We start from the raw sequence: 22,124 nt of genomic DNA on the forward strand, positions 1-22,124 counted from the left end.
CACTCCAGACAGACATAGGCTAGAATCTCCCCGGTAAGCGCACCTTGTGGTGCTACATAGATTAATAGAAATGGGTTAAAAGGCTGAAACTAAGGGGCCAAGCGGTGTTTAAAAGAATACAGTTTCTGTGTAATTATTTAGGGGCATAAGCTAAAGCTAGCCATGTGGGCGGCTGGGTGCCGGGGACGCAGCCCCGCCGCTCCTTACTACAACACACATACCCAGGCAAATGCACATACACGCTCATAGAGGAACACATATATGCATACACTTGTGCACACAAACATAAGCACCTGCATGTGCTTTGGCAGAGGAACTTTCTATATGCTGTTGTAGAATGTTTTGGTTCAGATATTATTATTATTTTTTTAAAAAAAACCTCTTTGTTCCACCCATTGTACACTACCACCTCTCTAAGCTTCCAGTATTTTAGGGTTAGGGTTAGAATATTTGAGTCTCTTTTACATCATCAGAGAAGTTTTATATTTTCAATCGTCAATAGGTGAGACTTACTAATGTACTAACATTTACACATTTCATCTTTCTCACCAGCTCCCAGAAAGATTCTATTCTTTGTTCTTGAACATGAAGTATTTCTCTGACAATAAATAACAACATATATATATTTTTTTCCTGAATTTTGCCAACATAAATCTGAGCTACTCACTTCATTACATCTCATGTTAGGATAATATTTAAACGTGAAAACACTCATATGCACTTGTGTGTGCATGCACACAAGCAGACAGACACAAATACAGAGTTGAAACACGCTAACAAAATCTAGGTGACAAGGAAGTCATAGTGGAGAAATGCCAGTTGAAGATAACTAGGGAAATAATTGAAAATCTAAATATTGATCATGGTCTGGGTGAGGAAAGAAATCTTAAATATTTCTTTGAAAATAATAGCACATGTCTTATAATAGAGTGGGAACTTCAGGAGAAAAATCATTGGTATGAGAGAAATATAACAAGACATTTTTTCACTTTTTTTCTTTTCTTTCTTTCTTTTTTCTTTTCTTTTCTTTCTTTCTTTCTTTCTTTTTTTTTTTTTGGTAAATGAATTCTGAAGCCTATTGTGGCATTCTTTGTTGTCAAGAGGATTCCTGTCGGCCTGTGGAGGTCTGGATACTGGTCCTGAGTAAACCAGTTATGTACTGTGTTTGTGCAGGCTCATTTCTAGTCCCTGAGATTTTGCCTACTTCCCCTTTCTAAATCGTCTCCTTTGAAAGTGTCCAATATTTTTCAAGTAGTTTTGTTCAATGCTCATTCCTCCATGCTGTGGTGTGCTATCTAAACCCTACCTTCCTGGACCTGGATAGAAGTGGGAGGACCTTGGACTTCCTGCAGGGCAGGGAATCTGGACTGCTCTTCAGTCTCCAGAGGGAGGGGGAATGGAGTGGGGGGATGGGGAGAGGTGTGGGTAGAGGAGGAGGGGAGTGGGGGGAGGGGACAATGTGTGGGAGGAGGGGGAGGGAAATGGGAAACGGGGAGGAGGCAGAAATTTTTTCAACAACTAAAAAAATATAAACAACAGCAAAAAAAAAATAAAAAAACAAAGTCCTGGATTTTTGGTACTCATCATTTGTGTAACATTTTCTGATGAACTATCCTGTATACCAAGTCAAAAAACCTCTTATTCTAGTAACACCTTTCGACAGGTTTATGGATCTAGTGCCTTGTCTGGAGTACACTCTTTGTGTGTGGTGAGTGTACACATACATGTGTGTTCACGTGAAGGCCAGAGAGCAGCACCTAGTGTCTTCTCAATTGCTTTCCATCTTGCTGTTTTTGTGTGGGTTTGTGTGGTCTATGCATGTGTTTCCATGCATGTAATCAGGTGTGTGCATGCATGTGTGAGTGTGTAGAAGCCAGGAGTTAATAGTAGGTGTTTTTCTCTGTCTGCCTCTACTTTATATTTTGAGGCAGGGTCTCTAACTGAATGTGGAACTAATTTCATCTATGCTGGATAGACAGGATCTCCTGGGATCTGCCTGTAACCCAGGACCTGACTTTGCATGGGTGCTAGAGTTAAGTGATTGGCAAACACTTTCCTGATTGAGCATCTCCCTACTGCCCAGAGTTGGCTCTAAACGTAAGAGAACGAGGCACTTAATCCGTCGTTCTTCACTTTCACTTACTATGTCTCAGAGATGTTTGTGAGTCATCATCATCAAAAATGAATTAAAATGATTCAAATTAACCCAACTTTGCTCTCTGAGTATTATTAATATGTATTTTGATCATTGTGCGCAACACATTATACCCACTATTTTGTTGTTATCTGGGTGAGTTAGAAGGCTTGTGAAAGCCCCATATTACATCCTGCAACTGAGTACAGAGTCTGCTCCATTTTATTAACTCCACAAATATAGATGATACAATGGATTTCACTGTAAGCTTCCTTTGTGAGAAAAAGAGGCTGAGAAGAAATTATAGATCTATATTCTTCAATAATGATTTTTTAAAAGCTGAGGTAAAATTAAAACAACCAAGAGCAGAGGGAAAGAACCTGGATTAAATTTTTCAATAGCCCATTTATCAGCTCTTCTGTTTGCATGGATCATTTAGCTGTTATTGATCACTTTATTTGAACTCTGATAGCCCCTCCTGGACTGTACCATCTATGAGAAGTCCACGGAGTTAGAGCTGTAGGCTGCAAGGTCGACCTTCCTTAAAAAGATGATTCAGTCTGTTTTATTTTCTCTGAATTAATAGCTTGTTGATAAATGGTTAAATACTGACAGGACTTTACAAGAACCTCAGGGCCCAGAGTTGATGCCTTTTAAGTCATGTAGCTTAGGACTAGGAAAGGGCGTCAAGGAGGATGTGAAATTTTGCCTTTCTGAGGACATTTTCCTTGCTCTTAAATAATGCACAGAGACTAAGACCAAATGACCTTGGAGGGAACTAGCAACCCTTATATTCTATGACCATGAATGAAAACATGAGTTGTAGACAAATCTGGACACCCTGATTTTACACTGTGTGAGAGAGAAAGCAAAAGTATAGAAATGTCATATTTAACTAAAAATGCTTTTATTTTTATGGCCAATTCAAAGGGCGTCCTCATCTCTTAATCTTTTTGAATTAATCTCATCCATTATGCAAAGTGCGTTCTTTAAGGAGCAGTCGAGGGATGGCGTTTTAATTTTTACCAAATCAATTTAAATGCAAATGTTAACCACTCACATGATGCAACTGTGTACATAATTAAGCGTCATTATATACTGCATGAATCATTTAGAAGCCTCCTGAGAGCCATTCTACTATGTAAAACATGCATTACACTGACAAGCAGCCAAGTGACGTATACTGCTGCGATCATTAAAGCATCTTTTGAATTACAGGTCAACCGATTATGGGACAACCTATGAAAAGCTGAATGATAAAGTGGGCTTGAAGACAATTCTGAGCTATCTCTATGTGTGTCCGACAAACAAGCGTAAGGTAAGACATGGATATATGGCTTACTACTGATTACTGATATGGCTTCTGTCTTGCTTTGGCTAACCACTCTTGCTACCTAAAATTCCATTAAAGGAAATCTAGGATAAGAGATGTAAAAGTAAGTTGTTGGCTGATATGCAGCTGTAAAACTGAAGGGTGGGGCCAGCCCTGTTGTCGCCATTAAAGAAAGGCAGTGTCAAGGGTTTCTGTCCTGCAGACATTCTTGGCTCGCAAGCCTCAAGCCTTGAAAAATTCTTAATGAGGCAAATAAAAGGCTAGGTTTCAACACACACTCTTGTTGTCTCTTGGCATGGAATGTGTAGATTAGCTAGAGTTTTGGGGAAGGCAAATTCTAGAAGTTTCTTTTCTCAGGCTTGTTCAGGTTGCGCAACAATGTCACAATACAGCATGCTGCAGAGAGCTCAATTTGTTGGACAGGTGACTTTAATCTCTTCACAGATCTTAGCTGGAGAATGCCTTCAGAGTCATCATCCCTATTTAAGATGATAAAACTGAGGTTCAGGGAAAACAAACACCTTGCTTTTATCTTAGAGTTCCACGAGACCATCCTATGCTTCCTCCTTGGCAATTGCAAATGTCCTACTATCTTAGTCCTCTCTGTTTCCCCCTGCTAAGTGGAGTGATCGCTTCAGAAAGCATTGTTCTTCTAGGAAGAAAATCTTTCACTGTAAATGGCAAATGTCTCAAAGGCAGAAAAATGTTATAATTACATATTCATTTTACAAGTTTGTATTATCACATCCCAAATTCTGTCATGTGAACTCAAAACTTCCTGGCCTTAGGAGAACAGATATTAGCCACCAAGAACCAGCAGAATGTTGCCAATCATTGTTTCCTAAACTAGTGTCGTTACCCTGGCAACACTGTTATCCAGGCTTTTGTCTCAGAGTTGTCAATAGCATGTTCAGCATTTCCTGTCTTCTGGTCTGCCATCCTCAACTTGAGTATAATATCAAAAGCACCAGCTGCATCCCAAAGGTGCCATCCTGCTTCCATTCCTGTTGCTCTGGATCAGGGCTCAGGTATCTCATGAGGCACCTCACATACTTCCGACATGTGTGTGGTATTAGAAACACCACTGTAGTTACTGTTCCCTCTGGCCCTTATCATGTCAAGCTCCTGAGTAACTGCAGATTCACAGATGGGCTCAGACTCTGCATTTAGGGGACTCGAGTGGAGACTCATCTAAGCTCTGCACTGAACAGATAAATATGGTGACTGACTTCATCTACCGAAGCAGAGTGGCCTTGGACTTAAAGTGGGGATATTGATAGGACTTGCCTCATAACTACAGATGTAAGGCATGTATAAAATTATATATTTCGAGTGCTCAGCACAAAGCAATCAGACTTAATCAATGTTTGCACTTCATTTCCCTTTCTTACCACCCTGTTCCTCCTGCTTCATAAAATTATAGGGAGTAATAGTAGTGATTATCCCCAGTAATTAAGAATGTCCAGGAGAACATTCTGTGATAATCAGAAAATTCTTCTATGCTGCCTAGTATGTTAGACACCAGCAACCTGTGGCTGGTAAGTATTTTAAATGTGACTAAAATAACCGAGGAGCTGAATGTTAAACTCTATTTAATTGTAATTAATTTATATTTTCATAGCTGCATTTTGGATCACAGAATTGGACAGCATAGTTCAGTATGAGAGCTATCCCCTCAGTTTATTGCTTATTGAGTAGCTGCTGGGCCATCATCAATAATTTCATCTAAACAATTTTGATCTGCTGTATGCAGCCTTGGGATATGGACCTGAATTTCTAGCCTTCAGTTTTATAATTAGATTTAGTTGTTTTCTGGCTTTAAATTGATTCTTATCTCCTTTATTGATTTTAGTTCGGATTCACCTTTTTAATAAATTTAATTTAACAATCAATAAACTGTATGCTAGGCAATGAAGTTTGAAGTGAGAGATAAGGGCAGCGTGACAGCTCGGTAGGTAGCGGTGCTTGCTGTCAACCTCACACCTGGAACCCAGGTGCTGAAGGGGAAGACAGCTGTCCTCTGACCTCCACCCTAGCATGATGTCACCAGTGCAACAAGTAAACAAAAGAGAAAAAGCCCGCACCCCAAATCCCAAGATCCCATGCCGTAGTGGAAAAAGCCACTGTGGTGTTTAGTTGAAAACACCTTGAACTAAGATAAGTGAACAATCACTGTTCCTGCCTGAAAAATATTTCTTTCTGGCAGTTGATTTGGGCAAATCCTTTTTTTTTTTAATTTTTATTTATTTATCTATTTATATTATGTACACAATATTCTGTCTGTGTGTATACCTGCAGGCCAGAAGAGGGCACCAGACCCAATTATAGATGGTTGTGAGCCATCATGTGGTTGCTGGGAATTGAACTCAGGACCTTTGGAAGAGCAGGCAATGCTCTTAACCTCTGAGCCATCTCTCCAGCCCCCTGGGCAAATCCTTTATATCTGTAACATGTTATAGGAAAGATGTGAATTTACAGCTGAAAGAGCCCTTTGAACAGATCCTTCCCAGTGATAGTTTCAGCTTTATTGATGGTATTTGAAATGTGCATGATTTTTAAGATTGCATCGCCTAATATTGGTCACAGAAATTTCTGCAGATGCTGCATGCATGGTAACAATCCCCAAACCAAGGCTGTTTTTAGGAGCCAGATTCAGTGTGGCCCTCAGACCCAGATGAGCTACTGGAGACAAGAGAGGCTAAAGGGGGCCAGGTGTAGCTTGTTGTTTGGATAGGGGCTGGATGGTTTTGGGGGAAACCTAGCAGCAGGAAACTCCCTGCTGCCTGTCTAGAAAAGCCAAAGGAGTTTGGGAAGGGGCCCTAGGTTTCTTCCTGCTGGGGAGGTCCTAGAGAGTGGGGCTTCCATGCCCTGTGGCTCTTCACTCACCTCTTAGGTCCCCTCAGTATTGGAGCAAACTGTGTTTCAGAGTTCCACTGATATTGAAGACAAATTGGTGGGTTTGGGACTGGGTGTAGCTAGTAGTTTGGATGGGGGTTGGATGGGTTGGGGGATAAGCCTAGCCACAGGAAACTCCCTGCTGGCTGGCTATTAAAGCCTAGAGAGTTGGGGAAGGGGCCTGGGGTTTTGTCCTGCTGGAGAGGTCCTAGAGAGTGGGACATCTGGCCATATGGCTGTTCGTTCACCTCTTAGGTCCCCTCAGTTAGAACCAAGCTAGTCCCTCTGAATGTGGTTGACAGTTGGATGGCTGGGGCAGACTGAGTGGCCACTCGCAGTGGCACTGGGATTTGTCTGGGGAATATACTGGCGTTTTGGGATCCTATTCTCTTTGGGATGTATACCTTGCTCAGCCTAGATGTAGTGGGGATGGCTTTGGACCTCCCACAGGGCAATGTGCCTTGCCCTTTCTTAGGATTGGAGGGGGTGGGGTAGGAGGGTGTGTGGAGGGAATGGGAGGAGGGGAGGGAGTGGGAATTTGGATTGGTATTTTTTTAATAAATAAAAGGAAAAGTTCAGTTCATCGTGATGTCTCCTGATATTCATCTCAGTTTTACATATGATTTTTTAAATGATTTCTTTCTTGAATCATTAAAGATAAATTAAAACTGAAAAAAAAAAGAAAGGCTAAAGGGGGGGACACAAAGAGCTATACAAAAAGCTACTATGAAATCCAGTCTGCCAAGTGAATTTATACCAATGGGGTGCATGGTTGGCCTGTACTGACCATTCACTTCACACTGAACACCTGGCCAGGGACATCTAGATGTTCTGAATTGATGCTTGGAAAAGCCTATTTCTAGAAAAGGGGAACTGACCCTTCATGGCCACGAGAGAACAGCTTCTCCAGGACTGATGCTTCCCACGTGTAGAGTCGGTCCAGTGATGTTTGACTCACAGTGTTCCTGAGTAAACCTAAACCAAGGCTTCCCAAAGTAAATGAAACCTTCAGGGTCACTGAGGTTCTGGCAGACTTAAGACATATTGGAAGATGATGGATGTTGCTTGTAGTGGTTCCTAGAAAATCAATAAAGTTGGTATAGCAATGTATTTAGATACGGTTTTTCTGCCTCGAAGAAAATTCATCACTGTGAAATATATACCTACTGATATGAAGACATTTGAACCAACGAGATAATACCTCTGCTACACCATACAATGAGAACATATTTTCCCAAAATCTAAGGTTGATGTGAAGCAAGGAGGAGCCAGCCCATCGTCTGGGTTTATTAGTTATGCAGGACAAAGGCGCTCGAGCTTTCTTCAGCTCAGGATTCATGAGTTCTCCAGTGAAAAGGAGATGCGTATAAAAGATATTATTAAGTCTTTCAGCTCTCCAGTGTGCTGTCTGACAAGTGAGCTTCTCACGTCCAGATCTTCCCCTCTGCGTTTTGCATCCATAGGAACAATTGAAATAAAGCAGACAAATTCTGCATGGCTGTCTTTGTTCTCAGAGACCTGTTTGTCTTCACATTCTCGTGCTATTTTTAGTTGTTTGTGAGGACGAGAGCAGTTCTTTAATCATCGCGTCTCAAACAGTGGGCATCAAGCCCTTGCTTTGCAGATAGCTTGTTCAGGGCATCACTGGGATCAGAGACCGGAAATAAAACAGACCCTATTTACACTTTAAATTGACGATCAAACATGGTCTGCTTCTTTGTTGTTTAAGATAAGTGACAAAAGATTTCCTTAGATATGTCTGATATAGTAAAACTATTGCCAGGCAGTGGTGGCGCACATCTTTAATGGGAGCACTTGGGAGGCAGAGGGAGGCGGATCTCTGTGAGTTCGAGGCCAGCCTGGTCTACAGAGCTAGTTCCAGGACAAGCTCCAAAACTACAGAGAAACCCTGTCTCAAAAAACAAAAACAAACAAGCAAACAAAACCCTGTCACCACATCATATGTTAGTTTATGATATCTTGTCTAAGAGGCACAGAAATCCTGCCCCTAAGTAAGATGGTGGCTCATGCATATGTGCTTTAGGAAGAATCTTGCATTTAGTCTCTGCTATATGCAGTGGTCTCAAAGGGCAAGGCTGAGTGGGCCCCAGAGCCAGAGGAGAACCAGGGTAACTGCCTGCCACCCGTCTCTACAGGGGAACACTTCCTCACATCCAGTTCAGATAAAATCCCTTGTAGTTCGTGTCTACAGAGGTTTCTAGGTTACACATGCAGTCTGCTAGGAGAATGGGTGATTTCACTCATACCTGAAAGGAACAGCTGTGGTTCAGAGGATGATGGGGAGAGCTAATATTCACGAATAAAAGGCAACCCCAAAGCAATCTTGCAATCTCTGCTCTACTTTTAAATTCTCTCCCAACGTTTATTTTCATTCTGAGTAAAATGTAAAAGGCCTGTGTGCTTTGCCTTATTTATCAGTAATAGTTGTCTTTATTGCCAACCAACTCTGGCTGCCCTCCCTTCAAAAGTGTGTGTAGCATCCTCAGGGATTAAAGCTACAAACTACATGGAAGTAAAGAAGAGGGGAAAAAATCTAGTTTAATTTTATCTTGCTAAAGTCAGTTCATTTAGTCGCTACAATCTTGTGATCTTTGCACAGTGTTCCTTGCAGAGACTTTAAAAAAACCAAGACAGCCTTAGAATTTTATTTCTTGTGCCACTTTTGTGTCCCTACTATTTCTCTTTTCTGTTATCACACCTTAATTAATATTAGGCCTGCTGAGAGATTCTTCTAAGGGCTTTCACCCTATAAATAGGACCCTTGGTCCCCAGAACACATTGATCATCCTCGCTAGTCTCTTGGTACCTGCCAGCATTAAACAGTGTTTGCATTTTTTCCAGATGTTTAGGTTTTAATCACCAAGCTGCATGTGGCACTTTCTAAATTAGTGTTTGATGATTGACTCTCCGAGCCTCTCCCCCTGCCCCAGTCTTCTTAATTATGTATATCATTTGTTTAGATGGTCTACAGGCCATTTGTGTGCCTTGGGCGGCAGGAGAAAGGGAGGATTGGTAAAATCTCCAAATTTATTGCTGAAGGAATCTCTTGTTGCATGAGGTCTTAAAAGAAGGCGATTTCCAATAACCACTCATTTATTTAATGGCTACAAACATGGAAATCCTCATAAGTAGTTTAGAAACTTTTATGTATCAGGCAAAAGAAAAGCAAAGATTGTGGGACCTTGGAAAAAATATTAAATGCCACTTTTTTGTGTGTGATAATACTGGCCCAGAGAGTCTGTGCTGTGCCTAAACTCCCCTTTAGAACGGGAGGTCCTGGATGACACGGATAGCGCTGATCACCCTCTACTGTCCCACATGATGGCATAACTCTTGATGTATACCAGTAGGTGCTCAGCCCATGGCTAACGACATGCCTTAAACTTGTGTTGAATGTTGGACTCCTGTTGTAACAGGCAGTGCCCTGTAAAGACAGCCTTGACTAATTTCCCTTTGAAGTGGATAAACAGCAGCAACAGAAAGTCCCCATAGGTTTTAGTCATTTCTAGGCCATGACAGATAATTGTATTTTTTTCTAACTAAGAAGAGCATGATTAATCTTTAAAATGCCAGGACTTTGCATAGTGCTCAGTCCAAATGATCTGGAGAGGCCAAGAGGAACTAGAGCATTGTATAACACATCAAAGCGCTCTGCGACAGTTCCCTCGGTGGGCATGCATCACTTGCTCACTCCGCCCTGACTCTCTTTTCTGTCCCTTTGTACACAAGCTCGCCCGTTTTCCTATAATCTTCTGAAAAGGGTATGAATTTCATTTATAAAGAAGTGCTGTGGTGCATGAACTCAGAGCAGAATGGAAGTGGCATTTTCAAAACTTCAATGAAAGTGACTTTATTTTAGTGAATAAGGGCTTGCTAGCCTCCACCTAACTTGAGTTGCTATCCCTAAAGGCAAAGACCATCTCTTTTGATTCCTCCTGGTTACATCTAAGTGTTTATACTGTTCCAGTTCATTGAACACTTTCTTCCTGTGCACTAAAAATATAAAATCTAAGAAAGTGTGTTTGTGTGTATGTGTGCTTCTTTTTCCTTTTTGAATTGTCAGTGATTTTCTAAAGTTTCCCACACTTCTAGGTTTTAAACAAGCTGCATTGGAATTGCAGGGTGCACTCTTTGAAGCAGGGCCAGAGTTTCAGGATCCTGATCACTCCAAGGTGGCCCTAGGGAGCTCCCAGGCTCTGAAGAACAAAGATAGAAAGGAACATTCACACACGTGTACACAAGCATAACACATGTGCACACACACACACACACACACACACACACACACCTGATGTTGGATATCCCTGTCTCTGTGTATCTGCAACAGCCACTATTTTGCATAAAATAAAGCACTTTTATTGACATTCATTGTAACGGCGTAAACGAATGCAGACAGATTGTAAAAATATATATAGCTTTAATGGCGAAATAGACTTACAGAACCACGGTTCCCGCGGAGACCAGGAAAGCAGAAAGAGACGGCTGGGAGCATGCTAGCCAAATTTATAGGCAGACATTAGACCAAGGCGAACACGCCCCCCAAGGGGCGGGACTTATCCCTATATCTCCCCTTTTTGTCTAAATAAGAAGAACCAAACCAAATACAACTATATACAATAACAACAAATAATAAATATAACAAACAATATTGAGAACAAAAGCTTTGCTAAACATTCTATCTCCAGGAGTCCAAATAATGTAGAGAGTAACTACAATTATATAATCTTCAACTCTGTCAAAGATCTGAGAAGGGAATAAACACTACTCAACAAACGAGATATATCCAAAATGTGCAACAATTGACAGAGACAACTGACTACCTGGGCAATCACCCAAAGTTTCGTTTGCAATGTTGAGTCAACCAATTTTGGCTAAGGCCTAACATAACTGACATACCATTATTAAAGGCAAGGAACTTTTCAAAACTAACTTACCCTGTCTTGGCAGGATATGACAGTCCTGTTTTATCCATTGATGCATGCTCTGTATCTCTGTCAGTGGTTGAGGTATGGGCATTTCTTTGCCCAAAGGCCAGTTCTGCCAAATAGAAAGGCTCCAGGTGGAGTGTCTTTGGTGCTTAATGTTCTCTCGGGAATAGAGCGGTGTTGCCAGGAGCAATTGTGTCTCACTATCATGAAACTCTGAGTTAGATTAAAGGCCATTTTCAACAGCTCTTTGAAGAGGTTGAAGATTATCTATCTATACTGAGTATAATCTCTATATACCTAGAGAACCTGATTAGTCTAATTATAAATGACAAACTTAGATGACTATTGATCTATATAATTCTCAATATCTATCTAACTTAAAGACTAAGACAATAAACAACTGTGTAACAAATGAAGATAATGACCTCCAAATATAAACACTGTACAAATATACATTGCAATATGGTAAATATATATCAATACACAAACATTATATAAGTATCTTAATCAGAGGTAGAAATGTACACTGCAATATGGTAAATATATACAATATATATTTATCAATACAATATATGTCAATACATAATAATGTTTTAAACAGACATAGAAACATGCATGCATACAATAGTCAATATAATTTAATTTTGTATCAATATACAAGAATCAATACCAATATATTTGTCTAAAAGCAGTAACTCACAATTATAAATCTATTATCACATCATTCCCTCTTTTTTTTCTCCAATGCATTATTATTATTATTATTATTATTATTATTTCTGAAAGATGCATTATTATTATTATTATTATTATTATTATTATTTCTGAAAATCCGTTGTCTACAATTCCTTTTCATATGACCCATTTTGCCACAATTGAAACATTTGGTATTCTGGTGTCTCCTTTTACCATTGGAAATTGCTTCTTCTACCCATGCTTCAGTGCCATAATCAAATGTATCAACATTGAGTGTATGCAAGACCCATTCTTCCAAGGGCATTGATCTGAGCTTTAAAGGCTCCAAAATCCTTTTGCATTCCACATTTGCATTTTCATAAGCCAAAGATTCAATCATTATACATCTTGCTTCTGGGTCAGATATCCCTATTTGTACAGCCTTAGTTAATCTTTGTAAAAAGTCACTAAAGGGTTTCTCTGACCCTGTTTAACTCTGACAAATGATTCCATTCTCTGTCCTGGGTCTTGTACCCTGTCCCAAGTCCTTAAGGCTGCTGTAGTACACATGGAGAGTGTGTTTTCATCCAAATTAGCTTGTTCCTGAGGGTCAGAAAAGAGCCCTTCACCTAGAATTTGATCTAGGGAAATGTCAATTCCCTTCGCTTTTTCCTGCTGTTCTAAGAGTCTAGCCTCTTGCCTGAATAAGCATTTCCTTTTCAATTGCGGTCCTCTCTCGAGTTCTGCAGAGCTCAGCTGGAGCCAGTCTGAGGGGCTTGCTCTGCTTGTCATGGCCCAAGATCTTAGCATCTTTTTAACAAAAGAGGCTTGCATCCCAAAAGTCATGACAGCCTGTTTAATTTCCTTGAGGTCATTCATACGGACAGGCTCCCATGTATCCTCCTTGATGACCCTAGGGTTTCTGGAACCAATCACTGTCTCTGTTGTTATTACTGGAAAGGCAGGTAGAGCTGTAGGTAGAGCTTTGTGGAAATTGTCCCAGAGAGATTTACCCACAGATGTAGTTAAAATTTGCCTTTCTACCCTTTGCTCTTCTTCATCAGAATTTAGATTCCTCAATCTTTTCAATTCTATTCACTATTGCCTTCTGCAATGTCTGAATCTCCTGTCCAGAATTATGTTCCAAAGCCTTCATTGAGGATTCAAAAGTATGAAGTTTGTCCGTTAGAGATAACATCTCATCTTTGGACATAATTTTTATGGCATAAACCGTGCCTTCTTGTATTGACAATCTTTCCGTCAATCTGTCATAAGCTTTAGACAAAATCCGATTGTCACATTCAGCAGTTTTGATTCTCTCAGTTAATGTTTCATTTCCTACAGATAGGGACTGAAGCTTACAATCCAAATCAGCTGTTCCCTCTTCCATAGTAATGAATTTCTCCTTAATATCAGCCACTAATGTTTCATTTCCTACAGATAGGGACTGAAGCTTACAATCCAAATCAGCTGTTCCCTCTTCCATAGTAATGAATTTCTCCTTAATATCAGCCACTAATGTTTCAGTTCCTACAGAAAGGGACTGAAGCTTACGATCCAGATCAGCTGTTCCCTCTTTCATAGTAATGAATTTCTCCTTAATATCAGCCACTAATGTTTCAGTTCCTACAGAAAGGGACTGAAGCTTACGATCCAGATCAGCTGTTCCCTCTTCCATAGTAATGAATTTCTCCTTAACATCAGCCTGGAGAACTTCAAACTGATTCTCAATTGTTTTTAAGTGTTCAATCTCTGCCTTAAGAATCCTGGATTCATCTCGTAACGACTCTATCATATTTCTATTATCAAACCATTTAGTGGCAATGAAAACTACGAATCCCAGAAGGATCCATAGATGTGGGGTGATAGACACCTCTTGTAAAATCTCCCACATGGTACAATTAAAAAAAACTCTGTTAAATTCTTGAATACTAATGTGTTCAGACATTTTATGTATAAAAGAAAAAATTTTTTACCTGCAATGATCGGTTCCTGCCAGTGATGGTCTCTGTATTTTTGGAGCCTGTCCTGGAACTAGCTCTTGTAGACCAGGCTGGCCTCAAACTCACTGAGATCCGCCTGCCTCTGCTTCCCAAGTGCTGGGATTAAAGGCGTGTGCCACCACTACCCGGCCAAGTCACTTTGTATCAGACCAAATCTGCCGCTGTGGCAGCTTTTGTTGCAAAACCGCAGGTACTTGAGCTTCTGCTAATTCAGGCAGTGGGGTTCCGCTGCAAACTTAGCCAAGGCAGGCAGAATGGGCCTGTGTGGCTGAGTATCTCTCGGACTCGGCACTGGGGCCGGAGTCACAAACTAAAAAAACAGCACCCGGGAGGGTGCTGTGTTAGCTAGCGGGCTACCCGCTTGAGTCGGGGGCAAAATAGCCCACGTTGGACGCCAAAATGTAACGGTGTAAACGAATGCAGACAGATTGTAAAAATATATATAGCTTTAATGGCGAAATTGACTTACAGAACCACCATTCCCGCAGAGACCAGGAAAGCAGAAAGAGACGGCTGGGAGCATGCTAGCCAAATTTATAGGCAGACATTAGCCCAAGGCGAACACGCCCCTCAAGGGGCGGGACTTATCCCTACAATTCATAAATAAAATGTTAGTAAAACCACTGTTTTCAAAAATTAAAAACAATGTTTCTAAAAATAATGCTCAGTATTTTTATAAATGTAAATACATTTGATCACAGTGCCAAATACCAAAACCAAAAGAATGAAGAAGAAAAGACTTTTTTAAGCTTCCCAATTGGAGTCTATCACAGAGGAATGTCAGGGCTAGAAATCATGGCTGGAAGCTGAGGATGTAACTCTTTATAAACTTAAGCCGGATCACCAAGCAGAAACGTTGAAGCAAGGTTACTTACTTACCCACTCAAAAACTGTGTTTAGCTAACTTTATTATACAGCCCAGGACCACAAGACCAAGGAATGTGCCACTCATAGTGGGCCAAGCCCTCCCACATCAACTGATGATCAAGATAAGTTTAGATAATCTTTATAAAACCTAAAAGCTTATGTTTTTGCATTACTTTAACAAATAATGTTAGTGAAAATAATGAAACCTAGATAAGTCTTTTGTAAACTTTATGAAGTAAACTTTCCTGGAAACTGCAAAGTTTTATATTTCTGAGAAGATCTTGGAAGTTAGATAGCACAAAGTGACTAAATTGTCACCATAAAAGTAGAGACACCCGGCAGAATCTGACCATTTCCCATGACTACAGCAATCTCCTTTGTTCTTTTGTGAAGCAGCTCTTATTTGCTACTTCTTTATTTATTTTTGCCTCATCATCTGTCCTTATTAGAGCCCTTGTTTGCTCTAGCCTGGCTGCCCTCCTGTTAAAAGCCCATCCATTACCATTTTATGAAGGTCAGATGCATTATTTCAGGTCTGGTGCAAGTTATGCTCCACTGTGGAAAATGGTTAGAGTTCTTTTCAACTTTCTGATCTGTTTGCTACCTGTACACTCCCTGTGGCTTCTCCAGGGTTTCCATCACCCAGTGTTTGGCATTCTGTTTCTGGAACATTTTTGTTTCTAGTAAGTACCCTGGGCTGTTCCCATGATGAATAAAAATGAAAGGCTACCACTGTAGGAAATCTGCCATATTGACCTGGGTGGGGATGCCTCCCTCTAATGTAGGAGAGCTGCCCCAAGCATTGTTGTGATGCTGTCAATCAAAAAGAGTCAATGTGGAGGAATCTTTTATGAAACCACTTCCTCTGTCCTAGAGAAATTAAGTGACTACCTGCAACCTCAGGGTCTAAATGGATTTTTCTATTGAAACATTTTTGTTGCTGCTGTTGGCCTGTCCTTTCTCTTGAAGTCTTCCTTTGAAAGTTTATCTCATTGTTCCTCTAGACACGCATTTTCCTGACTGACTGGCTCCTGACCACTAATGTGCATATCTCTATGCACACCACTAATGTCTCCTAATATTTCAAGTATTTGAAATAAATTTGGCAGAATGAAAGCACTATAGCTTGCAGGATAATAAAACAAGCTTAGATATTCAGGGGAGAGTATACAATGCAGTGCTTAGCAGAGTTATCTAATCTGATCAATAATAACTATGTTGATTGTGAAGGGGACTAGACTAATGCACATCATCATGATTGGAAGTATCTGCCAGAGAATGCCTGTGGTGGGAAAAAAAAGTGTGGATGCGTCTGAAAAGTAAAGAGTGGGAAAAAGAAAACACTCTGATTACACACAAGTCTCACAGAGAACAGGTGTGGCCCATAAGGCGCAGTTGGTGGGAGCTAAGAAGGAAATTGGCAGAGATAGGTGCAAAGAACTGGAGTGATGCAATAATAATGAAAGGGAAGACAATAAATAACACAATAGCAGTGAAAGTGAACACAGTAGCAGTGAAAGTGAGCACAGTAGCAGTGAAAGCGAGCACAGTAGCAGTGAAAGTGAGCGCAGTAGCAGTGAAAGAGAGCACAGTAGCACAGTAGCAGTGAGAGTGAGCACAGTAGCAGTGAGAGTGAGCACAGTAGCAGTGAAAGTGAACACAGTAGCAGTGAAAGTGAACACAGTAGCAGTGAAAGTGAGCACAGTAGCAGTGAAAGTGAACACAGTAGCAGTGAAAGTGAACACAGTAACACAGTAGCAGTGAAAGTGAGCACAGTAACACAGTAGCAGTGAAAGTGAGCACAGTAGCAGTGAAAGTGAGCACAGTAGCAGTGAAAGTGAGCAAAGTAGCAGTGAAAGTGAGCACAGTAGCAGTGAAAGTGAACACAGTAGCAGTGAAAGTGAGCACAGTAGCAGTGAAAGTGAGCACAGTAGCAGTGAAAGTGAGCACAGTAGCACAGTAGCAGTGAAAGTGAACACAGTAGCAGTGAAAGTGAACACAGTAGCAGTGAAAGTGAGCACAGTAGCAGTGAAAGTGAGCACAGTAGCAGTGAAAGTGAGCACAGTAGCAGTGAAAGTGAACACAGTAGCAGTGAAAGTGAGCACAGTAGCAGTGAAAGTGAACGCAGTAGCAGTGAGATTGAGCACAGTAGCAGTGAAAGTGAGCACAGTAGCAGTGAAAGTGAACACAGTAGCAGTGAAAGTGAGCACAGTAGCACAGTAGCAGTGAAAGTGAACACAGTAGCAGTGAAAGTGAACACAGTAGCAGTAAAAGTGAGCACAGTAGCAGTGAAAGTGAGCACAGTAGCAGTGAAAGTGAGCACAGTAGCACAGTAGCAGTGAAAGTGAACACAGTAGCAGTGAAAGTGAACACAGTAGCAGTGAAAGTGAGCACAGTAGCAGTGAAAGTGAACGCAGTAGCAGTGAGAGTGAGCACAGTAGCAGTGAAAGTGAGCACAGTAGCAGTGAAAGTGAGCACAGTAGCACAGTAGCAGTGAGAGTGAGCACAGTAGCAGTGAAAGTGAGCACAGTAGCAGTGAAAGTGAGCACAGTAGCACAGTAGCAGTGAGAGTGAGCACAGTAGCAGTGAAAGTGAGCACAGTAGCAGTGAAAGTGAGCACAGTAGCACAGTAGCAGTGAGAGTGAGCACAGTAGCAGTGAAAGTGAGCACAGTAGCAGTGAAAGTGAACACAGTAGCAGTGAAAGTGAGCAAGTAGCAGTGAGAGTGAGCACAGTAGCAGTGAAAGTGAGCACAGTAGCAGTGAAAGTGAGCACAGTAGCACAGTAGAAGTGAAAGTGGGCACAGTAGCAGTGAAAGTGAACACAGTAGCAGTGAAAGTGAGCACAGTAGCAGTGAAAGTGAGCACAGTAGCAGTGAAAGTGAGCACAGTAGCACAGTAGCAGTGAGAGTGAGCACAGTACCAGTGAAAGTGAGCACAGTAGCACAGTAGCAGTGAAAGTGATCACAGTACCAGTGAAAGTGAGCACAGTAGCAGTGAAAGTGAACACAGTAGCACAGTAGCAGTGAAAGTGAGCACAGTAGCACAGTAGCAGTGAAAGTGAACACAGTAGCAGTGAAAGTGAGCACAGTAGCAGTGAAAGTGAGCGCAGTAGCAGTGAAAGTGAGCACAGTAGCAGTGAAAGTGAGCACAGTAGCAGTGAAAGTGAGCACAGTAGCAGTGAAAGTGAACACAGTAACAGTGAAAGTGAGCACAGTAGCAGTGAAAGTGAGCACAGTAGCAGTGAAAGCACAGTAGCACAGTAGCAGTGAAAGTGAACACAGTAGCAGTGAAAGTGAACACAGTAGCAGTGAAAGTGAACACAGTAGCAGTGAAAGTGAACACAGTAACACAGTAGCAGTGAAAGTGAGCACTGAGTGTGTCGAGGACAATGGGTGGAAGCAGAAAAACTGGAAGAGTAATGTTCTCAGCAGTAGAAGCTAAGGTCCCCTGAGATATCTCAGAGGAGGGAGGGCTAATTTAGCAAGAACTTACGAAGGCTTTTAGAGGGAGGACAATTTACCCTTATCTCTCTGTTCTTCCCAAGTGGCTGCAAACAGTTAATGATGTCGGTGGCTGTTCTGAAACTGGTTTGTGAGGAAGAAGAGCACAATTATGTTTCAAGCGTGGGGCTGTGGCAGACCTAGATCTAGGGTCTCCGTGGCCCTCCATATGCAGATCCAAATATAACAGGGGCTTTTCCCTATGAGCTTCTGACCTTTGAATGCTGTCTCCTTAATGTGATCCCCATTTCTCCTCATGTTTCTGCACAGAACATACATTATCTGTGTGCGTCCCATCACTGCGAAGGTGTGCTTTATTTGAAGTTAGCCATGTATATCAACTCAGTGCCTTTATTAGTCTTGGGGTAATAGGTAACTAGAGTGGACCATGAGGAGACTTTCTGGCTTTGCATTCCAGCTAACCCATCCATGTTTTAGCTTGATTCCCCTGGACAAGGTTTTATTTATTGACTGGTTTGCTTTGAACTTTTCAGTGATATTTTTTCTACTCTTTAAAGTAAAATGCAGTAATTGTGTCAACGTTCTAAAGAAAATGGGTCAAGAGCCAAATCAAGCAGTGGACCTGAACATAACAAGCATCTAGAAAATATTAATCTTGTTATTTTGTTTATTTGCTGTACTGGTATGCTTTGTCATTTGTCAGTCAATAGTTAAAATATATCTATTTTGTACTCACAAAATGACCTAAAAGAGAAACATATGACATCATTTTAGCTCTTAAAGATCATACAGACTGGTAAGGAAAACATACAGTCAATTCCAGTGCAGCCCTTACATGTTATAATAGCTGTGGACACACAGCACTGTCCCTGAGGCTGCCAAGAATTTTTCACTGAGACGCAAATATTTGTCAAAAGAGAAAGAAAAAGATGAAAACTTTTAGTGCATGTGCTGCAAGAAAATGATGTTCTCAGAAAACCACAGATAGCTTGGAATGATTTGCAATTTTCAATGTCTATTTTGAGATTTAGAACATGCTAATTTCCATTACCATTTAACCATTATGACTAATTGGACCTCCCCAACATATCTTCATGAGCATTTGAATTATAAGTCTAATGTAATAATGAAATTTATTTCTAACTTTGCAAGCTTTTATACTGTGTTGAATATAAAATGAGGAAACAGATAAGGCTCACATTATATTGAACTAATAGATCTTAAAATCATCTTCTTATAGATTTGATGTATTTACCATTTACCTTAAGTAACTCATTAGTTAGAACCATTGGTGAGCTTTGAAAATAAAGTACGAAGAACAAAAAAAATGGCACATATTTATGCCTAATTCTTTTAAGAACTTTTGAAAGATTAAATGAATGTAAACATAAGATATCTGGACCCTTACTTCTCAGTGATCTTATGGAGTTTACCTTCTCATTGCAAGAATGCAATTACATTGTACAAGGTGATGGATACCATAATAAGGGCCCTAAGAATTTGGAGGGGGGGTGTTTAAGCTAGAATTGCCATGAAGTCATCATGAGAGGTTTCACTTGGTCAGCGAAGAAGGTGGCTGAGACACGGTCTCTTAGTTTGCTTTAAGTACCAACTTGACACAGCATAGGTTCATCTGTGAAGAGAAGCCTCAACTGAAGAATTACTTAGGTAATATTGACCCATTAACATATCTGCGGAGGATTATCTTGTTTACTAATTAGTTAATAATCAAATGATTATTAAAAATAACAAGTGATTACCAATAATCACTGTGGGACAGCACTATTTCCTGGGTAGGTGGCCCTAGGCTGTATGAAAAATCTGTTTAAGCACGAACCACTGTGAGCAAGCCAACAATCAACTTTTCGCCATGTTTCTCTTTCTAGTTTCTACCCTACTACCGCTCAGTGATGGAATATGCAGCCTCAAAGATGAAATAAGCCCTGTACTCCCCTAAATTGCTTTTTGTCATAATGATCCTCGAAGCAACAGAAAAGAAACTAGAAGACATGGTCATTGAAAATAGGAAAGATGTAATTTAATGAAAGCAATATTTTTGACTGGAGGACTGTAGAGATTCTGAAGTATATTAACAGGGCTCCATGCCCTGTTATAAGACTATATAATTTTTTTACAGATTGGGATAATCTTGCTCTATTCTTTGGTAGGTCAGTTTTGTGCTTACAGTTGATTTAGAAAATATAGTCTTCGCCAGCCTATTAAATGACGAGGAGGCATCCTGGGTCAGGGTTGTGGGTAAGCATTGGGAAAGGGAGAACATGAGAATGATGGATTGAAACACAGCAGTGAAAGAAAGCCAAGCATCTGTGAGGGGTTGAGAGGGTCTGTAGTGGGGCAGCGCCAAGTGCCTGATCTTCCTTTCCAGTGCTTTCCCAAAAGAGATCACATTTCCAGAAAATGACAACAACTGCAACTTAAATGCTTGTATTTTCTTCCTCTATCAGCAAACATACTTTTCACTGGATGGGGGCAGCTTTTCTTAGGAATAAAGCCCATTCAACTTAACCCACAGAAGTGCACTATTTTAATTCCAAAGAAAAGAGCCAAATTTGTCCTGGGGAACGAGATGTTGGATCACGAGGAAGAAAGTCCCCTGGGATGTCTCTACTTTGATCTGGATTTGTGTCACATAGGGTGTTTGTGGATGCTGACCTTGCGTGCCCTATTAGGACATTATTTAACCAAAAGATTCGGGTGGAGAAGCCCACTGCCTAATGCTGCCTCTGTTCTGTTGGCACATAGCCTCTGCTCTTCCACTTGAAAGTTCATTGCTGACATTTGCACACTCCCACAGAAGACTCTGTCACTTATGACCATAGATGCCCATTGTTCCAAGAGAGGTGACCTTCACCCCTAGGCACCAATTAAAATCAATCGCTTCTTGCCCCTGCAGGGCTTGGTACTCCATGTAATTCTGGCTCAAAGCCCAGGGAAACTGGTGGGATGCATTCTTCTCAGTCTGTTCTTACTCCAATTCTCCAAACAATGAAGAAGCGTATTTCTCTGGAGAAAGAAGGGGCAGACCACCATGGCAGTGATCAAAGTGTTTTGGTTAAATACTCCACTTCAATGAAGGCCTTAAATAAATGAAGGAAATAAGAAAAAAACGAAACATCATTACTATAGGTTTATTCTAGACTCAATCATCACAGCTCTCTAGTGACTTCATGATGATGTGTGGCTAATTGCAGGGTCATTTGGAGCTAGGCCTGGCTGGGCATATTCTATAGAAACCTGACAAAGGGCAAAGACCCCAAGTGCTGGAAGCAATGCACAGATCCTTCTCCTTGTTAAAATCTGTGAGTGTCTAGCACCCTTTAGTATGGAAGACTTTGGAGTAAATTTAAATTCTTCACCATCATCAGATTTGGGATAAGAATATTTAAAGCTTGAAGTCATTTATTTAAGATCATGGACATCATGGAAGGAAGATTGGAGTCTCTGACTAACCAGAGCCTTAAAATGCTAATGTAGGGATCCCAAAAGTGATGTGTTACCCATAGTCATCTTTCCACTCCTTAAAGTTTTCTCCTCCATCTTCTGTTCCTGGAGGTATGATGCTGCTGATATTTTAATTGGATTTGAAATTAAATTCTAGTGATGAAATTATTTTGGTGTACATAGCCATAGGATAAACACAGTGGTCCACAAACAAATCTGACTGACTACGCTTGGATGGGGTCAAGAAAATCCTAATTTACTAAACTTAAATGGAGCTTGAAATTGGCCTTCCCTTGTTCAGTTTAGCTTCCTAGTTCTAAGCAAGTTAAAAGCCAGATGAACGA

The 22,124-nt window shown here is 40.8% G+C and overlaps 1 protein-coding gene across 6 annotated transcripts in view; it reads left to right on the forward strand.

Moving 5' to 3' along the window:
- Sorcs1 (sortilin related VPS10 domain containing receptor 1) overlaps positions 1-22,124 on the forward strand; it is a 507,727-nt gene that overhangs the window by 267,090 nt on the left and 218,513 nt on the right. For all 6 annotated transcript variants that reach the window (XM_041661119.1, XM_041661120.1, XM_041661121.1 and 3 more), the window contains exon 3: positions 3,353-3,452. In XM_041661119.1, the coding sequence (XP_041517053.1) occupies positions 3,353-3,452 (100 nt within the window). The remainder of the gene's footprint in view (positions 1-3,352; positions 3,453-22,124) is intronic.

This window comes from Microtus oregoni, unplaced genomic scaffold (genome assembly GCF_018167655.1).
Source record: "Microtus oregoni isolate MIOR12 unplaced genomic scaffold, Mior012 000012F_ref0000307, whole genome shotgun sequence".
Taxonomy (NCBI): domain Eukaryota; kingdom Metazoa; phylum Chordata; class Mammalia; order Rodentia; family Cricetidae; genus Microtus; species Microtus oregoni.